Source organism: Sorex fumeus, unplaced genomic scaffold, assembly GCF_029834395.1.
Source record: "Sorex fumeus unplaced genomic scaffold, SorFum_2.1 ptg000098l, whole genome shotgun sequence".
Lineage (NCBI taxonomy): Eukaryota > Metazoa > Chordata > Mammalia > Eulipotyphla > Soricidae > Sorex > Sorex fumeus.
Genome location: NW_026606155.1, coordinates 82,756,082 through 82,781,517, shown reverse-complemented (window position 1 = coordinate 82,781,517; position 25,436 = coordinate 82,756,082). Strand labels below are relative to the sequence as shown.

Here is a 25,436-nt window from a genome sequence, read left to right as displayed (position 1 = left end):
TCTCTGCTGTCTCCTACTCGTGTGATATGGGGGTATGGTCTCCAAACCTTCGTTTTCCTCATCTCATCTCTGAAAGGGCGACCTCCTCTTCTCGGGAGGAACTGGATGGATGTGGTCACATTTCTGCACACTAGTTATACCATTCGCATCGATGGTTTGAACAAGCAGGGTGGTGGGGCCGCTGCTCTTGGCCATGTGTGCTGTAAAAATAAAAGGTCTCCCTGGCCTTCTTGCATCTGTCCCCGCTCTCCGCGCCTCTCCCCCTCCCCCCACCCCCACTGCCCTACAAGAACCCGAAGCACAGAAGCTTGACCTGACCTCGAAGAGACGCCCCTCCCACACCCGCGGGAGTGCGTCTGGCAGCCTCTCCCTCTCCCAGCCCCAGCTCTGCGCTCTGATATAAACTGGATATATGTACTGGGGGTGGGGGTGGGGGTGGGGGGAACTGCCCGGGGTGGGGGAGAGGGGCTTGGCACTGACCAGCCCCCAGCTGGCGGGGTCCAGATTGCACTGGGGGTGGATGGGGGCGGCTTCCCTGGGGCTCACCTCGCCTCTGAGCCCCCTGAGCTGCCCCCTGGACGTGACCCCCACCCCCACTCCAGGAGGCTGCAGGGCGAGCTGGCCGGCGGGCTGAACTGCTAGCGCCGCTCTACCGAGTACTGGGGGCTGGATTCGGAGAAGCGCCGCGTCGGGCCACATGTTTCCTCCCGCCGATAACATCAGCGTTGTCAGGTGGGGGTGCGGTCGGGCGGGCTGAACGCGCGCGCGCGGGGGACGGGGAGGGCGCGCGCCCAGAAAGTTTGAGCCTGCGGGTGCGCGGGGCTGGGGCTCGCTCGCGGGGCGGCGGGTGGGCGGCCCGGGGTGGGGCGCCGAGAGGCCCGGGGCGGAGGGCCCGGCAGGCGGCGGCGGCGGTGACCGTGGCGATGCGCCGCGCCCCGCCGAGCCCGTCCCGCCGCGCGACGTGAGGCGGCGGCTCCCGGACGCGGGCCGCGGTCATGGGCACCCTGGGCAAGGCGAAAGAAGCTCCGCGGTGAGTCGGGGCCCCGCGGGAGGGCCGGGACATCCCTTGCTGGACTTGGGACCTGGGGTCCCGGCACGTGGACCTCCCCCCCACCCCCCACGACAGGTCTCGAGGTGAAATGGGGCGCGGACAGCGGCCGTCTGACTTGGCCTTAGCCCACACCAGGGCGCGCGCGGAACCCTGAACGCCCGGGACACGGGAAGGCGGCGTGGCGCGCGCAGCCGCGGGTCTGGACGGTGCCCAACGCAGGGCTGCGCCCCGGGTCGCACTGGACTCCCCTGGCCACCTGCTAAGGGCTCGGGGGTGGCTCCGGCGGCGCCCCCTGGTGGCCTCGTCCGGCCGCGCGGGGCTCGGACAGCACCTAGAAAGATCAGCCGGCCGCGTTTGAGGGAGCGCACGGTGGTCCAGGAACCTGAAAACCTTCTGCATGGAAACTTATCCTCTCCGCCACCCCGCTAGGACTCTGGAGATTATTTTAGGAGGGTCGTGGAGGTGATAGAAGACGAAGGAAAAGCGACAGTAAGTGGGGGGAATTAATAACTCTTGGCAGGACAAAGCAACCTGGAAGGGGTCAGGCCATGTTTGCATTTGCCCCTCTCCCCCCAAAGGGCGGGACAACTACCTGGGCTTGGTGTAAGCTGGGCACGTTTGGCACTTTCCAGTGCCACCCACGTGGGCACTGATGTGACTGCTCCGTGCCCAGCCGGCAGGAGCATTCCACCAGCCAACGGAAGCGCTGTTGTGCTGGACTTTCCAGAGCTCAAAACCGGTGACTCTTTGCCCTCCCGCAGCCCACCCCTACCGAGCCCCAGAGGGTTTAGTAGTTTGGGTCTCTAATACAGAGGTGGAAGCGAACCGGGCTGAAAGGAATCCACACTAGAAGGCAATAAAAGCCACCTTTTAGGGCCGGAGAGCTAGAACAACCGGTAAGGCGCTGCTTGCCTGCCCGTGAGAACAGGTAGGCTTACTGCGGGTACTCCTAAAACAAAAAAGTAAAAAGCCATTTTTATTGCAAAGAAAGTTGTGGAGGTTCCCATTCCCTCTGCTAATTTTCTCCTGTGTAGGCTGGACTGCATAAAAAACGTTCAGCCTGACATTTTGACCTGCCCCAGTTGGGAGCTTTGACAGTTTCCTTCTGCAAACACCATGGGACCTTGACTGCTTTGAGCCTCAGAAAATGCTTTCGAATTGTTCTCTTGCGCTTAATGTTTTTAGTCTTTTCTTTTCACTCACAAGGGAATTGGCCAAGAAACATTTAGATTCTATCCTTTTAAAGCAGGCCTACAGGCAGTCATAGAGGCTATTTTTCCTATGGATTGGTCAAAACTCCGCTAGACCTACCTATAAGGAAATAATTTTGCAATTCCTTATCTGCAGCCATGTCACCAGAAACAACAGTGATTTGAAGTCTAGTCACTGAGTGGCCAGTCAAAATCAAGATACTGAGGGCAAAAGGGAAGAGCTTCCTAGTCGATGGTGTCACTAACCCCAGTAAGGTTGCAGGGTTCTGTTTTGGTTTTCATTTCTCTTCTCCCAGGGTCCTCATGCCCAAGCCTCACTGTCTGTCTCTCAGGTATCCACACTTCCCAGATGATATCTCCCCAGCCACCCCTGCCCTCCCTCCTGTCCTAAATACTCAAGTTCCTTCTTTCTACTTGAATCTACCCCAGAGCCTCAGAGTTCCGGTAAGAGGATCTACCTCTGAGAATCACCTGCTAAGCCACAATACTTTCCCCTACGGGTGACAGCGGCAAACATTTTGAGAATCAGAGCCCATGTTCCAAGTCCACAGTGGTCCAGGCCGCACAGAGAGAGTCAGGGTGGAATTTTCCTTTATTTGTGCAGGTGCAAGACAGAGGCAGACCACCTGGCCCCAGCAGTCTGTGGGGACCTAGTCTCTACAGACTGCTATAGAGACTCTAGTGTCAGCCCAGGAGAAAATGGAGGCTCCTACAAAGGACTTTATTTTCATCCTTTCCAGTTCTGCCTTGCTGTATGTCTTCGTGGTGATAAAGGCAGCGGCTAAGGCTGAGTTGAGTTTGAAAGCTATGTGTGTACATGCGCACGCATCCCTGGAGGGAAGGGAGCTGCTGGGGGATACAGCACAGGGACAGCGGGCCCGGGTTCCCCCTGTCTCGGTGCTAGTGACCTCATGCGTTCATGCTGTCCTTTGTTCTGAGCTCTTCCGGACAATTGGTGCAGGCCTTGAATCATCCCCCCAAAGAGTACCTCCACAACGGAGGTTGAGAACTGTTCCAGGACCTGGCTGAAAGTGGGAGGGTCTGAGATTCCGCCTTTATGGGTCAGCTGTGTTTGGGGAGGGTGTTACTTTTGTTTCCAGCTGTGATGGTCGGCTTCTGGTTTTTCTGTTTTGTTATGTTTGGTCCTCGGGATCTTATCTAGCACTTTATATGTGCAAGGCAAGTTCTCTACCACTGAGTCACATTCATGACCCTCTGCTAGTTCTCATTTAGAGAAAGGAACATGGTTTCGGACACAATTATTGTTTATTACACCAGTGAAGCCAGAGAGGCTACCAGGTATAAATCCCGTATCTAGCACATCTCAGTTATAGGATTCTGGTTATGTTCATTTCTTTTTGTCTCCATTTTTGGAATTAATGGAGATAACAATCTTTTTGAGCCACAGATTTTATTTTTATTTCTCTGTCCCCCCCCCCCCCCACTACCACACACACACACCTAACAGTGCTCAGTGCTTACTCCTAACTCTATACTCAGGAATCACTCTTGGAAGTGTTCAAGGAATCAAATGCGGTGCCTATGTTTAACTAGTATTGGTTCAAAGCAAGGCAACTGCTCTAATACCTTGTACTATCTCTCCAGCCCCATGGGCTATGGACCATTTTAAAGACTGTGTAAATCCCCAGCACAGTGCCTGCTGCCCATGGTAGCTAGAAGCTGCTTTCCTTTCCCTGGGCCACCTCAGGGCAGGAGACAGAGAGCCACCATAAGATAAGTCCTGCTCTAGAGGCCAGCCGGGTATTCTAAAGGAAAGGGCAGTTCAGATAGAGAAGGGAGCACCAAATAAAGGGTGTTTGGAGGATGCTCCCAGGAGGGGAGATGCATGCTGAAAGTAGACTATGGACTGAACATGTTTGCCACTCAATGTTTGCCTCTTTTGCAGACCACAACACCCAAAAGGAGAGAGAACAAAAGGGAATGCCCTGCCACAGAGGCAGGGTAGGAGGGGGACATGGGGGGGTGGGATATTATCCATGGTGGTGGAAAATGGGCACTGGTGGAGGGATGGGTATTTGATCATTGTATGACTGAAACCCAAGCACAAAGATTTGTAAATCTACAACTGTACCTCATGGTGCTTCACTAATAAAAAAATAATAAATTAAAAAAAAAGATAAGTCCTGCTCCCTGAAGTGATTTGAAACAGTACTTGAAGAGCCAGGGGGTCCCTCCACTAGCCTAACTCTGTACTTAGGGACCCCCTAGTATATTACACTGTCTGCTTGGAGTCCCTAATCTGTGTGTGTGTGTGTGTGTGTGTGTGTGTGTGTGTGTGTGCAGCATCTGATTTTTATCTAAGTCCCTTTATCTAAGGCCATGTCTTATCAGAGACACTTTCTCCAGTACAGTGCTTGGAAATGATTGTCCTGACAACACCGTGCTTGGTTACCCTCAACACTCACCAGATACTTAATTATGATTTATGCTTCTGTTTTCATATTCTTCATCTGATACTCTTCTGTTTTTGTTTTTTTTAACTTGTTTTGGGTGAATCCCAGCGATGCTCAGGGGTTACTTCTGGCTCTGCACTCAGGAATTACTCTTGGCGGTGCTTGGGGGACCATATGGGATGCCTGGAATTGAACCCAGGTCTGCTGCGTGCAAGGAAAATTCTCTACCTGCTGTACTATTGCTAAGGCCCCAAAAAACAGATTCTTAAAAGCAACCACGATGTGTGAGAATGGGAGGATCAGCTGTAGACCTGAACACAGTGGACCCCCTCACACCTGCCCCCTGCGGGTCAGCCTTGGACTTCTTTCTCCAAATCCTGAGAGGTGCACCCCAGGCTGCCTGGCCTATAGCGGCTCTAGTATTGTTCAAAATAAACCAATGAAAGACACAACATTTTGCTTTCAAATTTTTAATTCCTAAGATCAGTCAGTGGTCTGATCCAAAACTAGTGCTAGAAACTAAAACTGCCCCTGCCTCTCCTCGCAGGGAACTGGAAACAGGAGCCAGTCACCCAAACCCGGGAGGCAGAGCCAGGTTGCAGCCCAGAAATCACGCCTTGTTATTTACTCTGAGATGTCTCTTTAACAGCCAACCAGTCTGATAGGTGCATTTGCCAAGTGGGAGGGGTAAATCTCTTCAAAGCCCAACTCCTGGGATTAATTGTTTTATCTCTACTCCTTTCTTCTCCAATCTGCCTCCAGAGCCCTGAGCTGCCAGTTTGTTCCTCCCCAGGCAGCTCTGCTTCGTACTCACTCGCCTTTTTGCTCTCCCCAGGAAACCTCCTCATGGCTGCAGAGCTGCCCCTAAAGCAAAATTAGAGGCGAAGCCAGCCAGCAGCCCCGGCCCCTCCCACCCCAGCCTGGCCCAGATCACCCAGTTCCGAATGATGGTGTCGCTGGGACATTTAGCCAAAGGAGCCAGCCTGGACGAGCTCATCGATAGCTGCATTCAATCTTTTGGTGAGTTGGTGAACTGCCCACACTCAAAAAAAAAAAAAAAAAAAAGAACCTATATTACTTTGTTCTTGCTTTAAAAAGTGCTCTATAGAATAGCAACCTAAATTGTATTGGGGCTTTAAAAATAGCTTTAGAGCCTCGGCAATGTTGGAGACAGTGTGCACTGTGGCATGTGACTGTGTGGGTGTAATAGGTCGTGATGAGAGGTGCGAGTTAAAGTGAGAAGTTACAGGGGAGAGTTTGCGCTTTCATTCTCCCTGGGATGGCGGGTCCCTCATGGTGAGGACTGTTCCAAAGTGCTTGTGTGCGTTGGGTGCTTTGACATCTTCTGGCGGTGTGTTCTTGGGGCACACGGTGACTGGGTTTCAAAGAGCCAGTGGTATCCAGTTGAAATGGGAAAGCCTTTGAATCATTTAGACAGAAAGGGGTTAATGATTCTCCTCCCAGTCCAGGGGGTAATTGTGATGGGGTAGGGAAAGACTAGCTGAAGCCAGGATGTCTGTGACTGACAGATACGGGGTAATAAGCATCCCTGATAGAGGGTCAAGAATCTGTGAGATAAGCCCAGATGCACATTGGCAGAGAATTATCTTGATGCCATGCTCTGTCATTGCCTTACTCACTGTGAAGGATGCAGCTGACAAGCAATTAGCTGCAGAGATGCCCTGGCTTTTGAGTTATAAGCACTGTCTCTTTCCATTATATTTGTGAAATAGTGATTGGAAAGTACCAACTAGTTGCTTCCTTCCTAAAAAGGAATAATTCAAATGACGAGGAATATTGTCGATTCCTAGTGCCGCTGCTTCTCACTCTATGTGCTCCTTTTCAAACTCCACCACCTCCCACTGAGGGGCTGATCAGCTTTCTGTTCCCAAGCACCATATTACTCCATGCCTGGGCCCCCTGTGGTGTACGGGGCAGGCGGGATGCTCAGATCCTTGGTCTCAGGGTCTGTCTGTGACAGTGAAAGGAATCATCAGCTGGACATGTTGAAGGCTTGGGCAGACCTTATTTATAAAGCCAGGAAAGGCTTGATGTTCCTGGGATACTCTGCACAATTTGTTTTGTCGACATTGAAAAGAACAACTTCAGTGGTTTGAATATGGTTTAAAGCAGCAGCCCTTCTCAACTAAGCATATGCTCCCCACTTCCACCCCCGTGGACCAGCAGGGTATTCCAAGAGTACCATGGGTGAAAAGTGTACAAATGGGGGTCTAGGGGTAGGGCCAAAAGATGAGGGGTTGGAGGGGTTGGCTACAGGAAGGAAACAATGTCAGAAAGAGATTGAAAAACACAAGTTTAAAGCAGTGGTTCTCAGTCATGTGAACTTATGTGCCAGCATCTGGGCCCCAAGTATCCAGGGTAGGAATTCTCATTGGGAAAAGTTCTCAAGTGATGCGTGGAAATGCAGTTGATCAGAGGACCCCACTCCTTGGTTTGTTACAGACTGGGAATACTTTTACTATCACCCATGCAGGGTTATATTTTGATCAGATTTGCATGTACGCTTTTGTAGTGAAGTTTGGGAGTAGAATGGATGGCTTCTAGTTCCAAATCATCTGCCGAGGAAAGGCCCATACAAAGAATAAAGTGGGAGGAGAGCCCGCCTGTGCCCCAGTTCCTCCTCTTGTGCCGGCCCTGCCTTCCTTGCTCCTCTTTCCAGCTGGAATATTCTGCATCTTCCTCCCAGTAGGCGGGCATCCCTCTTGGCATGGGAGTAAGGCGCTGCATCTGCTTCATGGGTCAGAGGTTTTTTTTCTCTCTTTGTGTGACTGTTGAGACCAGGGCGAACAGGGATGCATCTTCCAAGCAGCATTGGGTTCTCTTCTATCCTGGCTGCCAGTTGCCAGTCACACAACTAAGAATGTGCCTGCTCCGTGTAAGGTTGTTTTCCTAACCTCCAAATAATCATAACATCAACCTGAAAAATCTGTGGCTGCTTCTCAAGTCCTTCCCGGAAACCAAGCCTAACCCACTCCCCTCCACAAAGCCGACAAGAGCTATATAGATTCAGTTTTCTGGAATATGTTGAACAGGGCGGAGGACCTTCATTTAAAAAAAACAAACTCTTTGTTTTGTATGTGGCTGACCCGGGTTTGATTCCCAGTATCCCATATGGTCCCCCATGAACTGCCAGGAGTAATGCCTGTGCATCGCCATGATGTGACTCCAAAAGCAAAATAATAATAATAAATTAAAAATAGGAATGAATGAATAAATAAATAAATAAAACTCACTAAGTTTTATAACTATGTGGGGGTGGGGGGCACGGCCGGTGATGCTCAGGGCATACTCCTGGCTATACACTTAAGAATCACTCCTTGTGGTGCTTGAGGACCACGTGGGTTGTCAACTACAGGCCAAGCGCCTGACCTGCTATACTATTCCTGCATCCCCAAACCTTTTATTAATCTATAAATATGTTATTGGACTCTGGGAAATAGTCTATAGAGTAACCTTTTCTTCATTTTTGAGAGGCAGTAGTGAAGCACGTAACTGCAGCTGACCCTGTGCTCTGCGTGTACCAGGAAAATTATAGGATTGAACCCCTGCTCCACAACCGGAGGTGGGAATAACTGAGATGTGCACCACTAGGAAAAAAAAAACAAATCTGTACCAGAGACAGAGTTCAGAAAACTAAGGCATGTGGGCAGAATCAAGGACTTTCAGTTCTCTCCAGGGTGAGGGTGCACCGGGCACCCCCACCCTACCCCCGGCTCTCCCACCCCACCTTGCTGGGCCCCACAGGAAGGCTGCTACAGGAAGACAAGGCCAGTCTGATGGCAAGGCTTTGCTTGCGTGCTGCAGAGCTTCCTGCCGCAGGGTTTACATGAAAGAGGCGAGAAAGGAGACACCTCTGTCTGCTGGGAATGGGAGTGAGCTCTGAGTCTGCGAGTTGACTGTTTGCAGGCTCTGGTAGCTGTGAAGTGTCTGGTGCAGCAGGAGGGTGGAGCATGAACAGGGGTGTCAGGCAGGCAGCAATGGGACTCTGAACTAACTGCAAACTGCGTGTCCCGTCTGTACGGTACCCTCCTAGGTGTTTTGAGGAGAACTGGGACTTCGGATGAGCGAGAGCAGGAGCTATGTCTCTCTAGTGCTCTCTGGTTGGTTGCCTCCTCCAGTTTGCACAGACATGATTGCCTTTGGAAAAGAGCATTCTAATTAGCTTTTTGTTCATGAGTTGAGATGTCTTCTTATGAGAACCCAGAGAGAGAGTGGGAAATAGTGCAGATATGAGCAGAAACTTTTCTTTTTAGTAATCCCTCATATCATACCCTGGTTTCAGCCACTCCTCCTTGTCCCCTTGCGGGGGGTGTGGGGGGAGAAGAGAAGAGGAAAAAACGTCTTTTGAACACAAAGACAGGTTCGTTGATTTATTACTTTCTGGCATCTTCTCTTGCCTTCCTGCAGATGCTATGAGGTTTGAACGGGCAAGATGTGCTGCTCGGGATTCAGCCACCAGGTGGATATTTAGTGAATTAAAATGAAATGTAAGGGGCTGGAGTGATAGCACAGCGAGTAGGGTGTTTGCCTTGCACGCAGCCGACCTGGGTTTGATTCCCAGCATCCCATATTGTTCCTCAGCACCGCCAGGAGTAATTCCTGAGTGCAGGAGCCAGGAATAGCTCCTGTGCATTGCTGGGTGTGACCCAAAAAATACAAAACAACAAAAAAATAAACGTATTAAATTTTTTAATTAAACCCTCAACAGCTGAAGTTCAGGGACTCAGACGTGGTAGCTGCCACAGAGTATCGTAGAGTGTTTCTGCCATCAAAGGAAGACTATTAGAGAGTGCTGGGCAAGACAGATGGTCAGCCTGAAGGGGGAAAATAACTGACAGGCCTAATGTAAACTGTCAGATTTGCAGATTCTTTTGCATTTTTGTCAGAAAAGGTTTCACATCCAGCATTGCTGAGGTGGTGGGGGTGGGGGGTGGGAGGGGGGATCGATTGCTTCTACCTGGGTGCTCAGTGCTTGCTTCCAGGTGGTATTCAAGGTAGCACATGGTGCCCTGGGTTAGAACCTGGGACTTGAACCCAGGGCACCTGTCTGCAGTATTTTCCCATCCCTTGAGCCATCTCTCTGGTTCTAAATTCCTGTTCTTCTAGCTGTTCTAGGTATTAATCGGAACACTTGTGCAGGCAATCTGGGCACTTGTCTCTCGCTCTCTCTTTAGTATTATTCACCATTAATTATCACCCACACTGTGCTCAGAGGAAGGACTTATTACAGCGCTTTTAAGGGTGGGAGAATGGTATGTACAAATTAAGGGTGCATTTGAAGGCCTCGCTTGCCAGCTACCCAGTGTCATAGACAAGGTTACAAATCTGTGATTAGAAACTCTGAGCCTTGAGTCATCGCTCATCGCTTCAGCCGAGTCTCAGCCCTCTCCTACCTGTCTGTTGTTATCAGGGGTCATGCTTTACATTCAGCTCTCTTCATGCCAGTTCAAACACTCTTCAGCTTGGTATAATGAGGCAAATCATCCCAACCTGCTACATTTATGTCAGATGTATGTGAATCACACCATCTGTTTTGAAGGTGCAGAGAACTATGAGCTCATTAGGATGTTTGGGGCTGTTATAGGGTTTTTTGAAAGGGGGGGGTGCTGGTGATGGGGGGTGGATATTTTCACTTTGTGAGTGGGCTTCCAGCATTGAGAGCCAAACGGAAAGTTTCAGATATCCAAATTCATGGAGCTCTTTGCTCCTCTCCAAGTTCCAACAGCCTCAGGAACAAAAATGCAAAGAGGTCCGGGCAAAGGTTAGCAGTCAGAACTGCTGCCGGCAGTTGTCTGTGGGAGAAACTCAGCATTCTGGTCTCACCTGCTGTTTGAAGGGGCACACATCTCACCTGGCACCTTATATTATAGAGTGTGTTTCTTGGCACTCCCTATGATCAGTTTTTTTTTTTTAAACTCTCAGTGTGAAGGTCAGGAGTTCTTGTCTCTATTGGACAAATGAGAAAATAAATCACACATCTGAGAACTCCAGCACCTCCCCTCCTGCCTCCAGCCCAGAGAATGATTCCATTGCCGTGTCCCCAGCAGTCACCTGCAGCCGGCGATGGGGCCTGCTCACATCTCATCCTGTAACTCCCTCCCCCTGCTGCCAGGAGACCGGTCTGCCATCCAGACAGCCTCACCCAGTGCCTCCCATCCTGCCGTCTGACCTCCCCATGGGGAGAAATTTAGCCCCATTCAATGTAAGATACTTTTATTGGAACCCACATACATGTGGAGTGTCATTCCGAAATTTTCTCTGGAACAAAATGTGAATTTAAACGACCATGTGTGTCATACTATCACTATCCAAAGTCCTCCTGAACCTGAAAAACAGAATGAGCTAAGGTTAGAGTGATAGCACAGTGGGTAGGGCATTTGCCAGCATTCCATATAGTCCCCCAAGCACTACCAGGAGTAATTCCTGAGTGCAGAGCCAGGAGTAATCCCTGTGCATCGCCAAGTGTGACCCAAAAAGCAAACAAACAAACAAAAAACAGAAAGAGCCACTCTATTTCCCATACCACAGAGCAGCAAAAGCATCTTATAGATCTAGACTAATATAGAGTAATATACCTATATTTTTTATTTCTATATTTTATATTTATACTCTATTATAAGTTTACATCTAAATATATTTAACTGTGTAATATAAATATATTTAATTAAATATGTTGAATAGCTAATGTAAATATGTATATAAGTATATATTATTTTTATAAATTAAATAAAATTAATGAACCTCCAGGTCCAGAGAGACTGTACTGTAAGTTGGGCACTTTCTTTGTATGTGGGAAACCTGAGTTTGATCCTTAGCACCATATATGACCCCTGATCCCCACTTGGAGTGATCCCTGAGTGCAGAGACGAGAGTAAGCACTGAGCACTGTAAGGTGTGTTCCCACAAAATCAACTAACAAAATCTATGTGTGTAACACTATGTGATTTGGGGGTGGGGGGTGGCGTGTCACACAGCCAGTGGTGCTTTGGGGCTATTCCTGGCTCTTTTCTCAGGGCCATTCCTGATGGTGCTCATTTTACCAGGTTTGATTCTGGACATCAAACAGATTGAGGTCAACCATATCTGAGGCAGACATCTAAACCTCTGTACCAGCTCTTGGTTCCATGTTCCATGTTCATCACTTGAAATCAGAAATATACCTTTTATGTTCTGGAGGGGTCATGCTTGGGAAGTACATCCGGTTTTGCTCAGGGGCACTTCCTGACTTGGTGCTCAGGGAAATAATGCGGTACTGGGAATCAAAGTTGGGCCACCTGTATGCAAAGCTTTCAAAATTTCAAGTTTTTTTAATATATATGTGTGTATATATGGGCTGGCACTCCACTTAGCACAGCGGATAAGGCGTTTGCCTTGCTTGCAGCCGACCCGGGTTTTATTCTCCCGTACCTCTAGGAGAGCCAAGCAAGCTACCCAGAGTATCCTGCCTGCTCAGCAGAGCTTCAGAAGCTGCCTGTGCACTGTGGCATGTTCGATATGCCAAAAACAGTAGCAACAAGTCTTACAATGAAAACGTTACTGGTGTTCGCTCAAGAAAATCGATGAACAAAGGAAGGACAGTGCTACAGTGTGTGTGTGTGTGTGTGTGTGTGTGTGTATACACATACATATATACATAATTTATATGATAATTTTTATGAGATGGTAATTTTCCTAACGTTAAGCCTTGAAATTCATTTTCCTGGTCTTTCTTTCTCCTTGCATATTATCTTTATTTTACAAATGACATATTTTTTGATGTATAAGTGTCTCACTTTTGTTAAGTTTATTTCTAGGTTCATAAATTTTTAGATAAATTATAAATAAAATTATTTATTTAAAAAATTTCTTTCATTTTTTCTTACATATAAATATGTAGGATATTTTAATATATTGATTTTATAGCAAGCGACTTTACTATATTGGTTTATTTAAAATCAGCTTTTCAGTGGGGATGTTTGAAAGTTTTTAAAAAATAAATCTTTGAAAGCACTGATCATTTTAATTTTTCTTTATTGCCTTATTTCTCTTTGCTACCTAATTTATCTGACTTTAACTTCTAGAGTTATGTTGAATTATAGTGGTGTGAATGAACATCCCTTCTTTTACATGATGATAGGGGAAAATCTTCCAATTTTCACAACTGAATATGATTTAACTGTGGGTTTCTCAAATACAACATGTACTTTACTGAGATATGTTTCTTTAATCCCAAACTTAATGGGCTTTTCATTGTAAATGTTTAGTAAATCTTATCCAATGTCCTAGGTTTATGTAAAACATCATTTGATACATCTTTACTTGCCTTCCTGTATTGCATCAATTAGTTTGTTTATATTTAACTCTCCTGCATCCCTGGGACAAATCCTGAATCCTGCTGTTGACTCTGAATTTATTGTGGAATTCAGTTTGCTTTGATCATATATAATGCTTTATCACTTTCTCCTTTTCACCTCCTCCTCTCATTTTATTTTCCCTCCATTGCAGTTTTTGCCCCCTCCTTGTTCTATCTCCAAGTCCCCTCAGTTGTTATGTGTCCTTAGACTACCCATTATGTTCTTTGCTTCCACTTCCTTTGGAAGTGACGTTCATTATTGACATTCATTATTCCCCCATTATGTTTCCTTACTCTCTGTATTGCACTCTGCATATGAGAGAGATCATTCAGTATCGGTACCTTTCTTTCTGATTAACTTCACTCAGCATGAAACTTGACAGTTCCCTCCATGTGCAGCAAACTGCATTACTTTATGTATTTATGGCCAAGTAATATTCCATTCTGTATCTGTACCATAGTTTCATTTTTCAGTTATCTATTATTGGACACTTGGGTTGTTTCCAGAATTGTTTTCTGGATAATGCTGCAAGAAACAGAGGGGTGAAAATGCTTTTTCTCTATTTTGTTATTGGGCTCTTAGGGTATATTTCAAAAATTGGATTTGCTGAGTCAAATGGAATCTCAATTTATAGATATTTTTAGGATCATCCATATGTTTTTTTTTCAAACAGACTGGACCATTAGACATTCCTAAAAGCAGTGAATGAGAATCCCTTTCTCCCTACATCCATGCCAGCTTTGGTTGTATTCTTGTTATTTTAGATGTGTGTCAGTCTCCCAAAAAGAAAAAAACATGTTAAAAATTCTGTCCATATCCAAACCTCAGGTGTGTCATCATGTGATCCTTTAGGACAGCATGCAGGTTTTGATGTGCTAATTTTGCCCAGAGATTAGAAAATTATTAGTACTTTTAGAAATATTTTATTATTATTCTAAACATACATTTAGGAAAAGTGTTGTGGGATTAGGAAAAGTGTTGTGGGTGGGGGAGGAGGAGGGTGGTGGGGAGGTGGAGAATATAACAGAATTACACTGTTACAATTTTTGACATGGTGGGTCCATGTGACCGCTTAATAAAGGGGATAAAGGAGAGGTAGGACCTCAGTCCCCAGCTTGAATTATTTTCTGCTTCCACAGAATCCATTTCTATGATGACATAGTCAGCGGTTTCATGGACTGTGGTCTTCTCGTCCAGTGGGAACTGGGATGATTTTCCATTCCCTTCTATGTTCTTTAAGATCTCCTCAATCTCCTCTTCCGGTTGTTCTTGTAGAATGCATGAACCTTGCAGCTGGGGGAAGATCAAATGGGGTGTGTTGGTTGGGTGTCCTTGGGAAGGGCAGTCCCTTCCTGGCCCCCAAATAGCATACATGAGTTTTCAAGGAGGTGTTGAGAAGAGGTGGCCCAGAATATGCCATGGGAAAGTTGGGGGTTGAGAGAAATTGGAAGGAGGGAAACCAAGAGTTAAGGAGGATTTCTCCCAGGGGCCGCTGAGGGCAGAGTCAGTCTCACCGAAGATGTTGTAAACACTGTGAAAGGCTCATTCTGAACATCAATGTCTTGTTCTGAAATTGGCAGGACTGCCACATTCTCCTTCACCTCCTCTTCCTCCTTCTCCTTTACAACCTCCTCCTCTTCCTTAACCTCCTCCTTTTTCACCTCCTCCTCCTCCTCCTTTTTGTCCTTCTCATTGTCCTTCTCCTCCTGCTTTTCTTCCACCGCTTTCTCCTCCTTTTGCTCCTGCTCAGCTCCATTTCCTGTGGGAGGATCCCCAGGGTCACCAAGAGCCAAAGACAGTGGAGCCACCTAGGGCAGTTCTGGCTTGCTTCTGCCTCCCTGTGTAGCCCTACCCTCACCCTGCTGCCACCTCACCCAAAGCTAGCTTCTCCCTCCTGGGGTCCCTGTCACTTACTATTTGCATGAATTCTGAGAACTTTGAGCTGAGCCTTCAGATGAAGTGCATCTTCTTTGTTGTTTTTCACGAGTTTCTAAAGGAGAAGGAGAAAGGTGGTGAGGGAGTGAGGAAGGAAGCCTGCTTCAGGTCTTCCTGCTCAACTGTACCGGGCCCCTCTCTCACTTGAAGTTCTTTAACTTCAGACTCCTGTTTTCTTTTCTCTTGGTCTAATTGCTCCAGGAGCTGCCGCTCCTTTTTCTTGGCTGAGTCTTGGCATGCAGCCAGTTGTCTACAAAGATTAGCAGAGCACTCCTGGAGATCTTGAATGTACGCATCCTGCCGGACTAACAGAGTCCAGAGTTCCTGGTTGCTCTTCCTCACCTGCGGGCATGAAGCTGGGATTAAGGACGGGCAGCAGGGGCAGCAAGCACAGGTGACTGTCACGCACAGACTCCCAGGCCCAAGGAAAGAGCATTTGGGACAGTCTGTTCCCGGCACAGGTCTTGATGGTCTTAGTCTCAGGACCTAAGAGATCCCGTCTCCACACATTCACACACCACTACCAACACCACTCAGGCCCTTGCCTCCTTCCCTCCTCCAACCTCCCGGGAATCTTCGGCCTTGGCTTTAAGCTCCTGAATCTTGCTGGTGTGTGGTGAAGTTTAGGCTTCAGCCCAGGGCTCAATCCCTGCTTTGTGCCCCTCCTCCCTCACCCCTCCACCCCCCATTGTTTGGACTCTTTCTTGATACATACTTCAGCCTTGATTATAATTTCCAGGCCAGGCCCTAATTGACATAGAGGCCTTCGCACCGCCCTTCCGCCTTTCCCTCATGGGAACTGCCTTGGTTCTCTCTTACCCTGGCTCCCAGCAACTCCTCCCCCTTTCAGGCAGGAGCCGCACCCCAGCAGGAGCAGAGCTTACCTTATCGGTGATATCTGATAATGTTTGCTCCAGAAGTTCTATTTTCTCCCTCTCCGGGTCCTTAGCGTGTTCTCCACTCTGGAAGACCCAAGTGAGTCGGTCAGTCAGCGCCACCCCAGCCCCTTACCTGAAAACCTCCTGCCCACCTCTACCCCCATCATCCAAGTAGGGCTCTGTGCCATCATTCCTGTTCCCTGCTTCCTGATGGAGAGGGAAGAGGGAAACAAATTCCAGAACATCCCAGTCAATCAAGCAGTAGAGAAAACATCCAGAACGGGCCAAGGGGGGAACAAGAGACACCCCGACAGTGGGAATGCAGCCAGCACCTCGTGCAGATCTGTCAGAGGGCATGGCACCTGGCATGCCACTTTTCCCATGGGACAGTATTCTCCATTGCAGCCGTAAAGGTCACACTTCACCCCAGTCCTTAATCTAAAGGGAGCAAAAAGTACAGAGCAGACAAGGGCCAGGGAAAATAGGGAGACAAACCGAGACCAGGTGTCCAGGGGTGGCAGGTCCCCTTGCAATGTTGCAGGAGAGAACAAAGCGGCCATAACAAATAGGGCCATTGGCCAGTACCACACATTTCCCTACTTGGAGGATTAGCCTGTCCCATTGCAAGGCTTTTTTTCACCGTGAATGCCTTTCATCAGGCCCATGAGGATGGGGTAGGCACCCGAAGGGCTGCATCCATCCACCTAAGCTTCTCCATTGTAAGAACTAGAACCAGATTTCTGATGAAGGGGCTCGCTTAAACAAAGGGGGCTACAGATAAATGATCATGGTTTGTGGCAGAGAAGAGACACAAGAACCCTTATTTTCTTAGGCTGCCCAGCATGCTGATACCTGAGAAACACTTCTTCCCGCCTTTCCCCCTCCCTTCCTCCCGTGTCCAAAGGCCAAACTTGCCCATTCAAGTGAAACACTCCAGTTCAGGGCTGTGGGAGTGTGCCCCATGTCAGGCCAAGCAGAGCACGAGCATGTGGGGAAGCAGCAACGTAGTTTCTGTGGGTACCCCCCTCCTTCCACATTCCTAAACATCCCTGCAACACCCCTTGAGCACCTATCTCCTTGGGATGTCCTGCAGGGCAAGACTCACCCCATTCGGCAGTTGGCAGGGCCTGGAGGTGGCGGTGTTCCTGCCACTGTCTCCGCAGTTTTTCCTTTTCTTCCTCCTCTTGCCAGGGACTAAATCATTCTCCACTTCGAACTTTTTGAGCTGCAGAAAAGCAAAGCAACACCTGCTTGAGCCTGCTTGTTCCCATCTCACTGACAAAAGTTCTCTTATACTCGTCTCCATGGGAGGAACCCATGGGCAGGAGGATGGTGTTTGTCTCGAGAAGGGGAACCCTAGGGGTTACTGGACTAGAGTCCCCAGGAGTCCCAGGAAGGCAGCAGCTGCTGGGTGAGACTGGCTAAAGACTTGTTTGGTCTGGAAAGGGCCCAGGGGTTTATCAGCCAGTGGCCACACACTGACCACTGATGGGTCATCATGGGCCTTGGGCAAGCCACGGGAAACAGATCCCAGCACTTTTTCCTTACCATTTCTCTAGCTTTATCCAATTTTAATTTTATATCTTTATTCAGATGGGTGTCCATTGGGCATAGGGGTTGGGGCCTCATCTCGTTACTTCCTTGTGCATGAGGATGTCTCATCAAAGGACATAAGTGCTGAGAGAGGTTGCCACAAGAGGCTGAGGTCGCGCATTTATAGAGGGGGTTCATGGGTGTGGCCCAGGTTCTGCAACCCCATTGGCCAGTGAGAATTCCATGTCCCACAATCCTGTGCAGAGAACATGGACATCACAATGGAGGCTGCAGCCACTCCTGCTCATGCAGCAGTTGGGCCTGAGGGGAGCTCCCCACCCCCACCCCAGGAGCCCCAGAACTCCCCCTTCCCCAACATGACTCTGAATGGCAAAACAAAGAGTGGGAATGGAGTGTCCTCAGAGAGAAAGGGCATGATTCTATGCCCTGACCCTTCCTGCCTTGACATAGTTTAGTGCACTACTTTCTCAACCCCAGAAATCATGTCAGAGATTGCTAACCTTAACCACTATACTATATTTCTGCCCTCTCAATATGTGTTCCTAACATTTTCATTCTAATCTTTGCTGAAGAGATAAACCAGTATAAAGAACACTTACTGATAGGAGCTTTGCAGGCTTCTGAATCTGAAATATCAGCCCTGTCTCTCCCTCTGTGGGCAGCCAATAGTTCTTCTAATTTCATGATTGTTTTCAAGAGCAGCAGCATGTGGACATTCAAACTGTTAGGGTCTGTGATATCACGAACGGGTGCAGGACAAATGGGAAAGTTCAACAGAGCTTTATTTTGTTCCAAGCATAGCGTCGAGGTACTGATTGATCAATCAGTCAGGGTCTTCTCCCCAGAGAGAGAATGAAACCCTACATCTTTGAGCCCCTTTTATACCCTGAACCCCAACTGTCAACAGACCTATTCCCTGCTTGGTTGGACTTGGGGAAATTAGGGACTTTGTGGTTCTGATTGACCGCCTTTCTGGGTCTGTTAATTCAGTGATTTCCTTCTCTCCCCTATTGGTCCACCAGCTGCTGAAGTTGGTAGTCATTCCAGTTAGGTGGGCTTACGTGGGCCCTACCAAAAACATGGGGCCAGCATCGCTCCAAGGATGCGAGTACAAGCTTTGCCTACTGAAGGCCTGGATTTGATCCCTAGACCCCTTGGTACCTGAAGCATCCCAGGAGCAACTCCTGAGCACCCTGCCTGGAGAAGCACCTGAGCACGGTTGGGTGTGAACATTAAGCAAAACACATCACAGAAAAGAGGACTGTTTCAGCCCTATGATACAGCAAGAAGTAGGAAATCGGTGACTGTACATTGTGTACTTGTGGGTAGGCTTAAGGACTGTTGTAGCCACTCACCAGCTATCCAGCTACACTGGACCCTAAGAGAAATCCAACTCCCCCTGCACTACTGCAGTACTGGACTGAAGCTGGTTCTGGAAGTGGTTCCTCTCCTCAGACAGGTTGTTGGGAAAGTGGGGAGGCAGGTGAAGCCTTGATTCTATCTAAACTTTGCCATGCTTATTTGCTTGTTTGTAATTAACTGAAGTAAATGACCCTAAAATTGATGGTATTTTTTGCAACCTATGAACCCCACAAGAGGGCTTGGCTCATCAAAATTCATGTGAAATCTCTTGATTGTTGAATTCTTAAACATTGTTTTTACCAGGTTGCAGGACTGTGCCACAAATTCTGGATTCTGGCTGCCCAGAGGTTCATTACACTAGTCTTAATGTACTTTGACTTTTTATTCGTGTAACGTATTAAAATAATAATAACAATGTTGGTGACTGAAAAAATGTAAGACAAATAATAAACAGCAAATTTTGGGGTTTGAAAAAATAGGTGGGAATGTATATGTGGTTTGGGAACATCAACACAGAATTCCTTACTTCCAGATATGTCAAAACATTTCTAAATAATGGGTATAAATAGTCATGTCTATTCTGACTTTACGTCAGTTTTTTATTCACTGAGGTATTCATTTGTAAGAATTATAAGTAGTTATTCTTCTAAATGCTAGGGTATTTCTCATTTTTTTCCTAAATGCTGTTATTTATATCTTGTTTTTATTTTTTTTAAATTCAGTGGGAAAGAGGTGTTTTCTAACAAGTTTCTTTGAAGTCTAATATCTTATGTATTTTCTAACCTTTCCACTTCTCTAGTTTTTGTTCATATTCCCTTGCTCTCCAATGCACCTGTCTGAATCTATGACTGGCTAATTATTATGATTATGATTATTCTTCTGCCCCCGCGCCTGGGTGTTCCTCGCCAGGGCCCCTTGGAGGGGAGCAGGTTGAGCTTTCCTCCCCGCCCCGACCAGGGCTCCGGCAGCCGAAGACCTCCAGGACCAGCCACCACCATGCTGAGACCACTCTCCGCACACATGAAGGTACTGGCAGAGGGACAAAGCCACGCGGGTCCCGGGGCCGAGACCTCCAAGCCTACTCGGATTGGAGTTGAGCATCTTCCATCCAGATCCTCCAAATTCCAGTAGGCGGGGGTCACACCCACCACCTGGCCCCCTGGCGCCGTGTAATCCCATCAACGACCAAGACTCAGAGACAATAAAATCCAGCTCCCGGACGAGAACGGTGCAGTCTTCTGCCCCCGCGCCTGGCTGTTCCCTGCCGGGGCCCCTTGGAGGGGAGCGGGTTGAGCTTTCCTCCCCGCCCCGACCAGGGCTCCGGCAGCCAAAGACCTCCAGGACCAGCCACCACCATGCTGAGACCACTCTCCGCACACATGAAGGTACTGGCAGAGGGACAAAGCCACGCGGGTTCCGGGGCCGAGACCTCCAAGCCTACTCGGATTGGAGTCGAGCATCTTCCACCCAGATCCTCCAAATTCCAGTAGGTGGGGGTCACACCCACCACCTGGCCCCCTGGCGCCGTGTAATCCCATCAGCGGCCAAGACTCAGAGACTATAAAATCCAGATCCCGGAACATCTTATCAGAACTTTTTTTTTATGACATCTTATTGTCTCATTCCTACTTTGGACAAACTTGCAGGCTATCGAATGTAGCCTGCCCACAGGGCAGAGTCTGGCAAACTCCCCGTGGCGTACCAAATATGCCAAATACCAGTAACAATGATGGGTCTCATTCTCCTAAAGAGCCTTGAATATAATCTCAGGGCTAGGATGAAAGAGACGTTACTGGGGCCTGCTCGAGGCAATCGACGAATAACAGGATGATGAAATGAAATGAAATGAAAACTATTTATATTTTCTACAGTGTGAATTTTATTTTTAATATAGGCATGTTATATATATCTAAATTTTTAATGTACAGAACTATTTGTGGTGATTTGGTTTGTTTTGATATTTGGACCACCCCGTGGCAGTGTGCAGGGACCATGCGGTACTCCTGAAGGCAAGGCACACGCTCCAGTCCTTGCACTAGCTCCCTCCTCCTTCATATGTCTAATTTTTTTAAATTTTAGGCACTGTGGCTTACAATACTATGAATGACGAGGTTTTATGCATATAATGTTCCAGCCGCACCCCTGCACAAGAGTGTTCCTCGACACAAACCCTCCTCATATCTCCCATACCACAGTCAGCTCAGTTTCAGAGACCGATTCTCAGGGTCTATTGCTATTGGCTATTTGTTATTTCTTTAATAGGCAGAAGTTCTTAATGCTGCTTTTTAATGAATAATGAATATCATAAAAACCTCAAGCAATACCAGATGCTGCAAAATGAGAAGGAACTCTTAGTCTATCCCCTCACTACTGGGCTCCTCTCACAAAGCCATCAGCATGGACAGTTTCTCATGGCTTTTCAGAAATTTCCTGTCATCTTTAAGTATTTGTGTAAAGAAATAGGTTTTCTTCTAACAAGTAGGACCATGCTGCACAGTGCTCTTCTCTGACATTAACATTAACATTCTCTGGTTTCTTCTTTAACATAGTAATTTTTTTTTCCTTTCGGGTCACACCTGGCAATGCTCAGGGATTACTCCTGGATCTGCACTCAGGAATTACTCCTGGTGGGTGCTCAGGGGACCATATGATGCTGGGAATCGAACCCAGTTGGCCGCGTGCAAGACAAACCCCTACCCGCTGTGCTATCTCTCCAGCTCCAAACGAAGTCATTTTTAGAGAGATTTCTCTACCTTATTCTTTTGAATGACCACACATTATTTCTTTCTAATAAATGTATCATTACTAAATTGTCATCACTCTGCCCGTCTCGGAGTAAGCTACCGAGAGTATCTCACCCGCACGGCAAAGTCTGGCAAGCTACCTGCAACCTATTCAATATGCCAAACACAGTAACAACAAGTCTCCAAAAAAAAAAAAAAACGGAGGTGTTATTGGGCCCACTCGAACAAATCGATGAACAACGGGAGGACAGTGACAGTGACAGTGACTATCCTTTTGATGAGGTCCCTTCCACTTTTTTTTATATTTTAAATATTGATGCAAAGATCTCTCAGAAGGTTAGAGAGCTAGAGCAGGGTTAAGGCACTTGCTTTGCATGGAGCCGACCTGATTTGATGCCTGGCACTCCGTTGTCTCCTGAGCACAGAAGCCTCTAAGCATTGCTGGGTATAACTCCAGCTCCCCACCTCCACGCCCTCCCCCCTCAAAAAAAACTTTTTTAGGTTCTTTTGCACATGGCCAATAAGTTTTCTTCAAAACTGTTGCCCCGATTTGCTGTCTTATCAGCACTGAGTACCCTGTCCTGTATTTCATCAGTAAGGTGTATTAGTCCTTTGTATATACAGGAAAGTCTGTGTATCTGTTTCCCAGTTCCTTGGGCAGAAAATAAAACCCTCATCTGTTCCCCTAGGCTTCCTCTCCAGCAACAGATGGGTCCTTTCCTGTATTTACTGTGTTTTATTATTTGATCGCTGAAAATGTGCCGTGCACCCTGGTGGGAGTGTGTGTGGGAGAGAAGGGGGGAAGCCACAGAACCACAGGGACAAACTCCCCTAGCTGTTCGCTGCAAAACCTTCCTTTTCCTGGGCCTACACAGAAACTCACAGCAGTCAGGGTGCTCACTGTGCCTGCTTTAAATCAGCACCACGGAGGATGAATGCATGCTTGTGGGCAAAGGAGTTCTTCATACCCTGCCACTTAGAGTATGAGGGACATAGGCCCTGAGGGGGGGCAGTGTCCCCAAGAACACACCCATCCAAGGAACCTTGTCCACTATAGGGTCAGGAAGAGACTCAGAGCTATGGCCACTGTTGTTCTCAGCCCTGGGGGAGACTGCCCTTGCACAGGGTCGGAATGGCCTTGGGTGTCCACCTCCATTGGCTTCTCCATCACATTGCTGCATAAGCCCAGGCCTAGAGGAGCATTCTGCGACCCAGGTGCCCTTTTTTTCCAGGTGCTTGGCTCCTGCATCTTGTATAAGCTGGCTCTCCTAGAGGGAGTGTGGGGGGTAGGGTTTATAGCAGCCCACCTCTCATCAAGGCTGTCTTAAAAATGTTTCCGCACAGTCAGGGTAACCAAAGGCTCGAAGTTAAAGACTGGAAAAGAATCTTACAAGTGAACGATTCCCTTAAGAAGGCTGGGGTGGGGGGGCTGGAGCAATAGCACATTGGGTAGGGTGTTTGCCTTGCACGCGGCCAACCCGGGTTCTATTCCCAGCATCTCATATGGTCCCCCGAGCACGCCAGGAGTAATTCCTGAGTGCATGAGCCAGGAGTAACCCCTGAGCATCGCCGGGTGTGACACAAAAAGGAAGTAAATAAATAAATAAGGAAGAGGGTTGGGGGGCTGGAGAGATAGCACAGCGGGTAGGGCGTTTGCCTTGCATGCAGGTGACCCGGGTTCAATTTCCAGCGTCCCATATGGTCCCCCAAGCACCACCAGGAGTAATTCCTGAGTGCAGTGCCAGGAGTAACCCCTGTGCATAGCCGGGTGTGACCCAAAAAGCAAAAAAATAAAATAAAATAAAAAGAAGAGGGTTGGGGTGGCCATACTTGTATCAGGCAACATAGGTTTTAGTTTTTATTTATTTGTTTTTTGGGCCACACCTGCCAGTGCTTAGGGCTTGCTTCTGACTCTGTGCTCAAGAATGACCTCTGGTAAGCTTAAAGAACCATATGGGATGGCAGAGATCCAACCTCGGTCAGCCTCTTGCAAGGCAAGTGTCTTACCTGATATATTATCACACTGGCTCCAGATTTCAATGAAAAAAAAAACTATTAGGGTTGGAGAGGTAGTTCAGGGGTTCCAGCACTTGCCCTGCCCAAGGCCAGCCTTGGTTCTATCCAGGCAACACATATGGTCTCCTGAGCACTGCCTTGAGCGATCCCTGAGCACAGAACCCTGAGTACCCCAAAACAAAACCAAAAAAAATGCTTTTAAGGTAAGAGTACATGGGTGGTCATTTCTCCATGATCAAGGGATTAATACATCAAACAGAACTCACACTACTGTAGTCATACCTCATGCACCTAATGATGGGCCATCAAATAATATATTTTACAGTTTTTTAAAAATATTTTTTGGTGTTGGGGCCATACCCAGCCATGCTTAGGGCTTTCTCCTGGCTTTGTGCTCAGGGATTGCTCCTGGTAATGCTCAGGAGACCATATGCGGTGCCAGGGATTGAACTCCAGTAAGCTATGCACTCAGCAAACATCCTACCTACTATACTCTCTAGTCCAAAGGAACTGCTTAATAGACCTTATGGAAGATACTGAGAGCTACACAGCAGTAATGGGCGACTTTAATGCTGCTCTGTTTCTGCTACATAGATTAACTAGGAAGAAACTCAACAAGGAAACACTAGCCTGAAAGGAAGAAATTGAAGAACTAGGCCTAGCCAACATACATAAGGCACTGTGTCCCCCAAACATAGAGTACATGTTTTTCTCCCGTGTACACCGACATCCTCCAGAACAGACCATATGCTGTGTCACAAAACATATTGTCATGCAATCAAGGAGATAAAAATCACATCAACTGTGCTCTCAGACCTCGATGCTTTGAATATTAATCACAGACAGAAATGGTGGTGGTGTGGGGGGGGGGGGGGGGTTCGGACTTAAACACTAAAAAGTTAAACATAAAAAAAAAACAGGAATTTCTGAATTAAAAAAAAATACCACTATTAAAAGACAGAATCTCTGGGGTCCCACACTTGGTAGCAGGGCTTGCATGCTTAGTTGGAGGCACTTTCTGGGGCTTGTACATGGCTTGGTTCAAGTGAGCCCAAGATGACATGCTCTGTGTGGGTTATAAATGTTCATGCCCCCTGCTTCGTGCTCGGCATGTGGGGCAGGGCTGAGGTTAGAGTTCATAGCCCTAATGCTTGCAAGGCAGGTGCTGTACCACTCAGCAGTCCCCAGTCCCGTCCAACAGATATTTTTAAAGTAGGGATTTCCTCAGTGAAACTTCGGGATCCTGGGGCTGTGCTTAGTAATACACAACCCAGTGAAGCTGGCCTGATAGTTTGCTGCCCACACAGGATGCCAACAGAGCTACTCTGCTGTGCTTGGGGCCATGTGGTCCCAGGAAATCAGACCCAGGGCCTTGAGAGTGCAAGGGATGTGCTCCACCCTTTGAACTATCTCCCCATTCTCTGAAGTAGATTTTTAATTTTTTTCCTTATTTTAAAGATGGGGGAGGGGTGGGGAGTGTTGGGACCACACCCTGCGCTCAAGGGATCATATGAACCATATTCCTATATCCAGGCTCAGGGATTAAACTCAGGCCTCCCACATGCAAAGCATGTGATCAGCGTATTGATGAACCATGTGAACCATCCTATATAAATATGTATTTTTGTGGGGGTGGGAAGTGCACCCAGAAATGCTGAGGTTTCTCAGCAATCAACAGATTCATACATCAAGGAGAACTCAAACTCCTATACTTATATCTCATGCACTTAATGATGGGCCATCATTACATCAATACATACTTTTACACTTTTCATGTTTTTTGGTTTGGGGCCCATATGAAGCAGTGCTCAGGGCTTACTCCTGGCTCTGTGCTTAGGTATGGCTCCTGGGAATTGCTCAGAAAACCATATGCAGTGCTGGGAATCAAATTGAGATTGGCCCCATGCAAGGCTAGCT

The 25,436-nt window shown here is 47.8% G+C and overlaps 1 protein-coding gene across 1 annotated transcript in view; it reads left to right on the top strand.

Annotated features, from left to right (window-relative positions):
* The first annotated feature begins 848 nt into the window (after positions 1 to 848).
* RASGRP1 (RAS guanyl releasing protein 1) overlaps positions 849 to 25,436 on the top strand; it is a 77,053-nt gene continuing 52,465 nt past the window's right edge. Inside the window, exons 1-2 of the mRNA XM_056134124.1 lie at positions 849 to 1,030; positions 5,512 to 5,696. Of these exons, the coding sequence (XP_055990099.1) occupies positions 996 to 1,030; positions 5,512 to 5,696 (220 nt within the window). The 5' untranslated portion in view covers positions 849 to 995. The remainder of the gene's footprint in view (positions 1,031 to 5,511; positions 5,697 to 25,436) is intronic.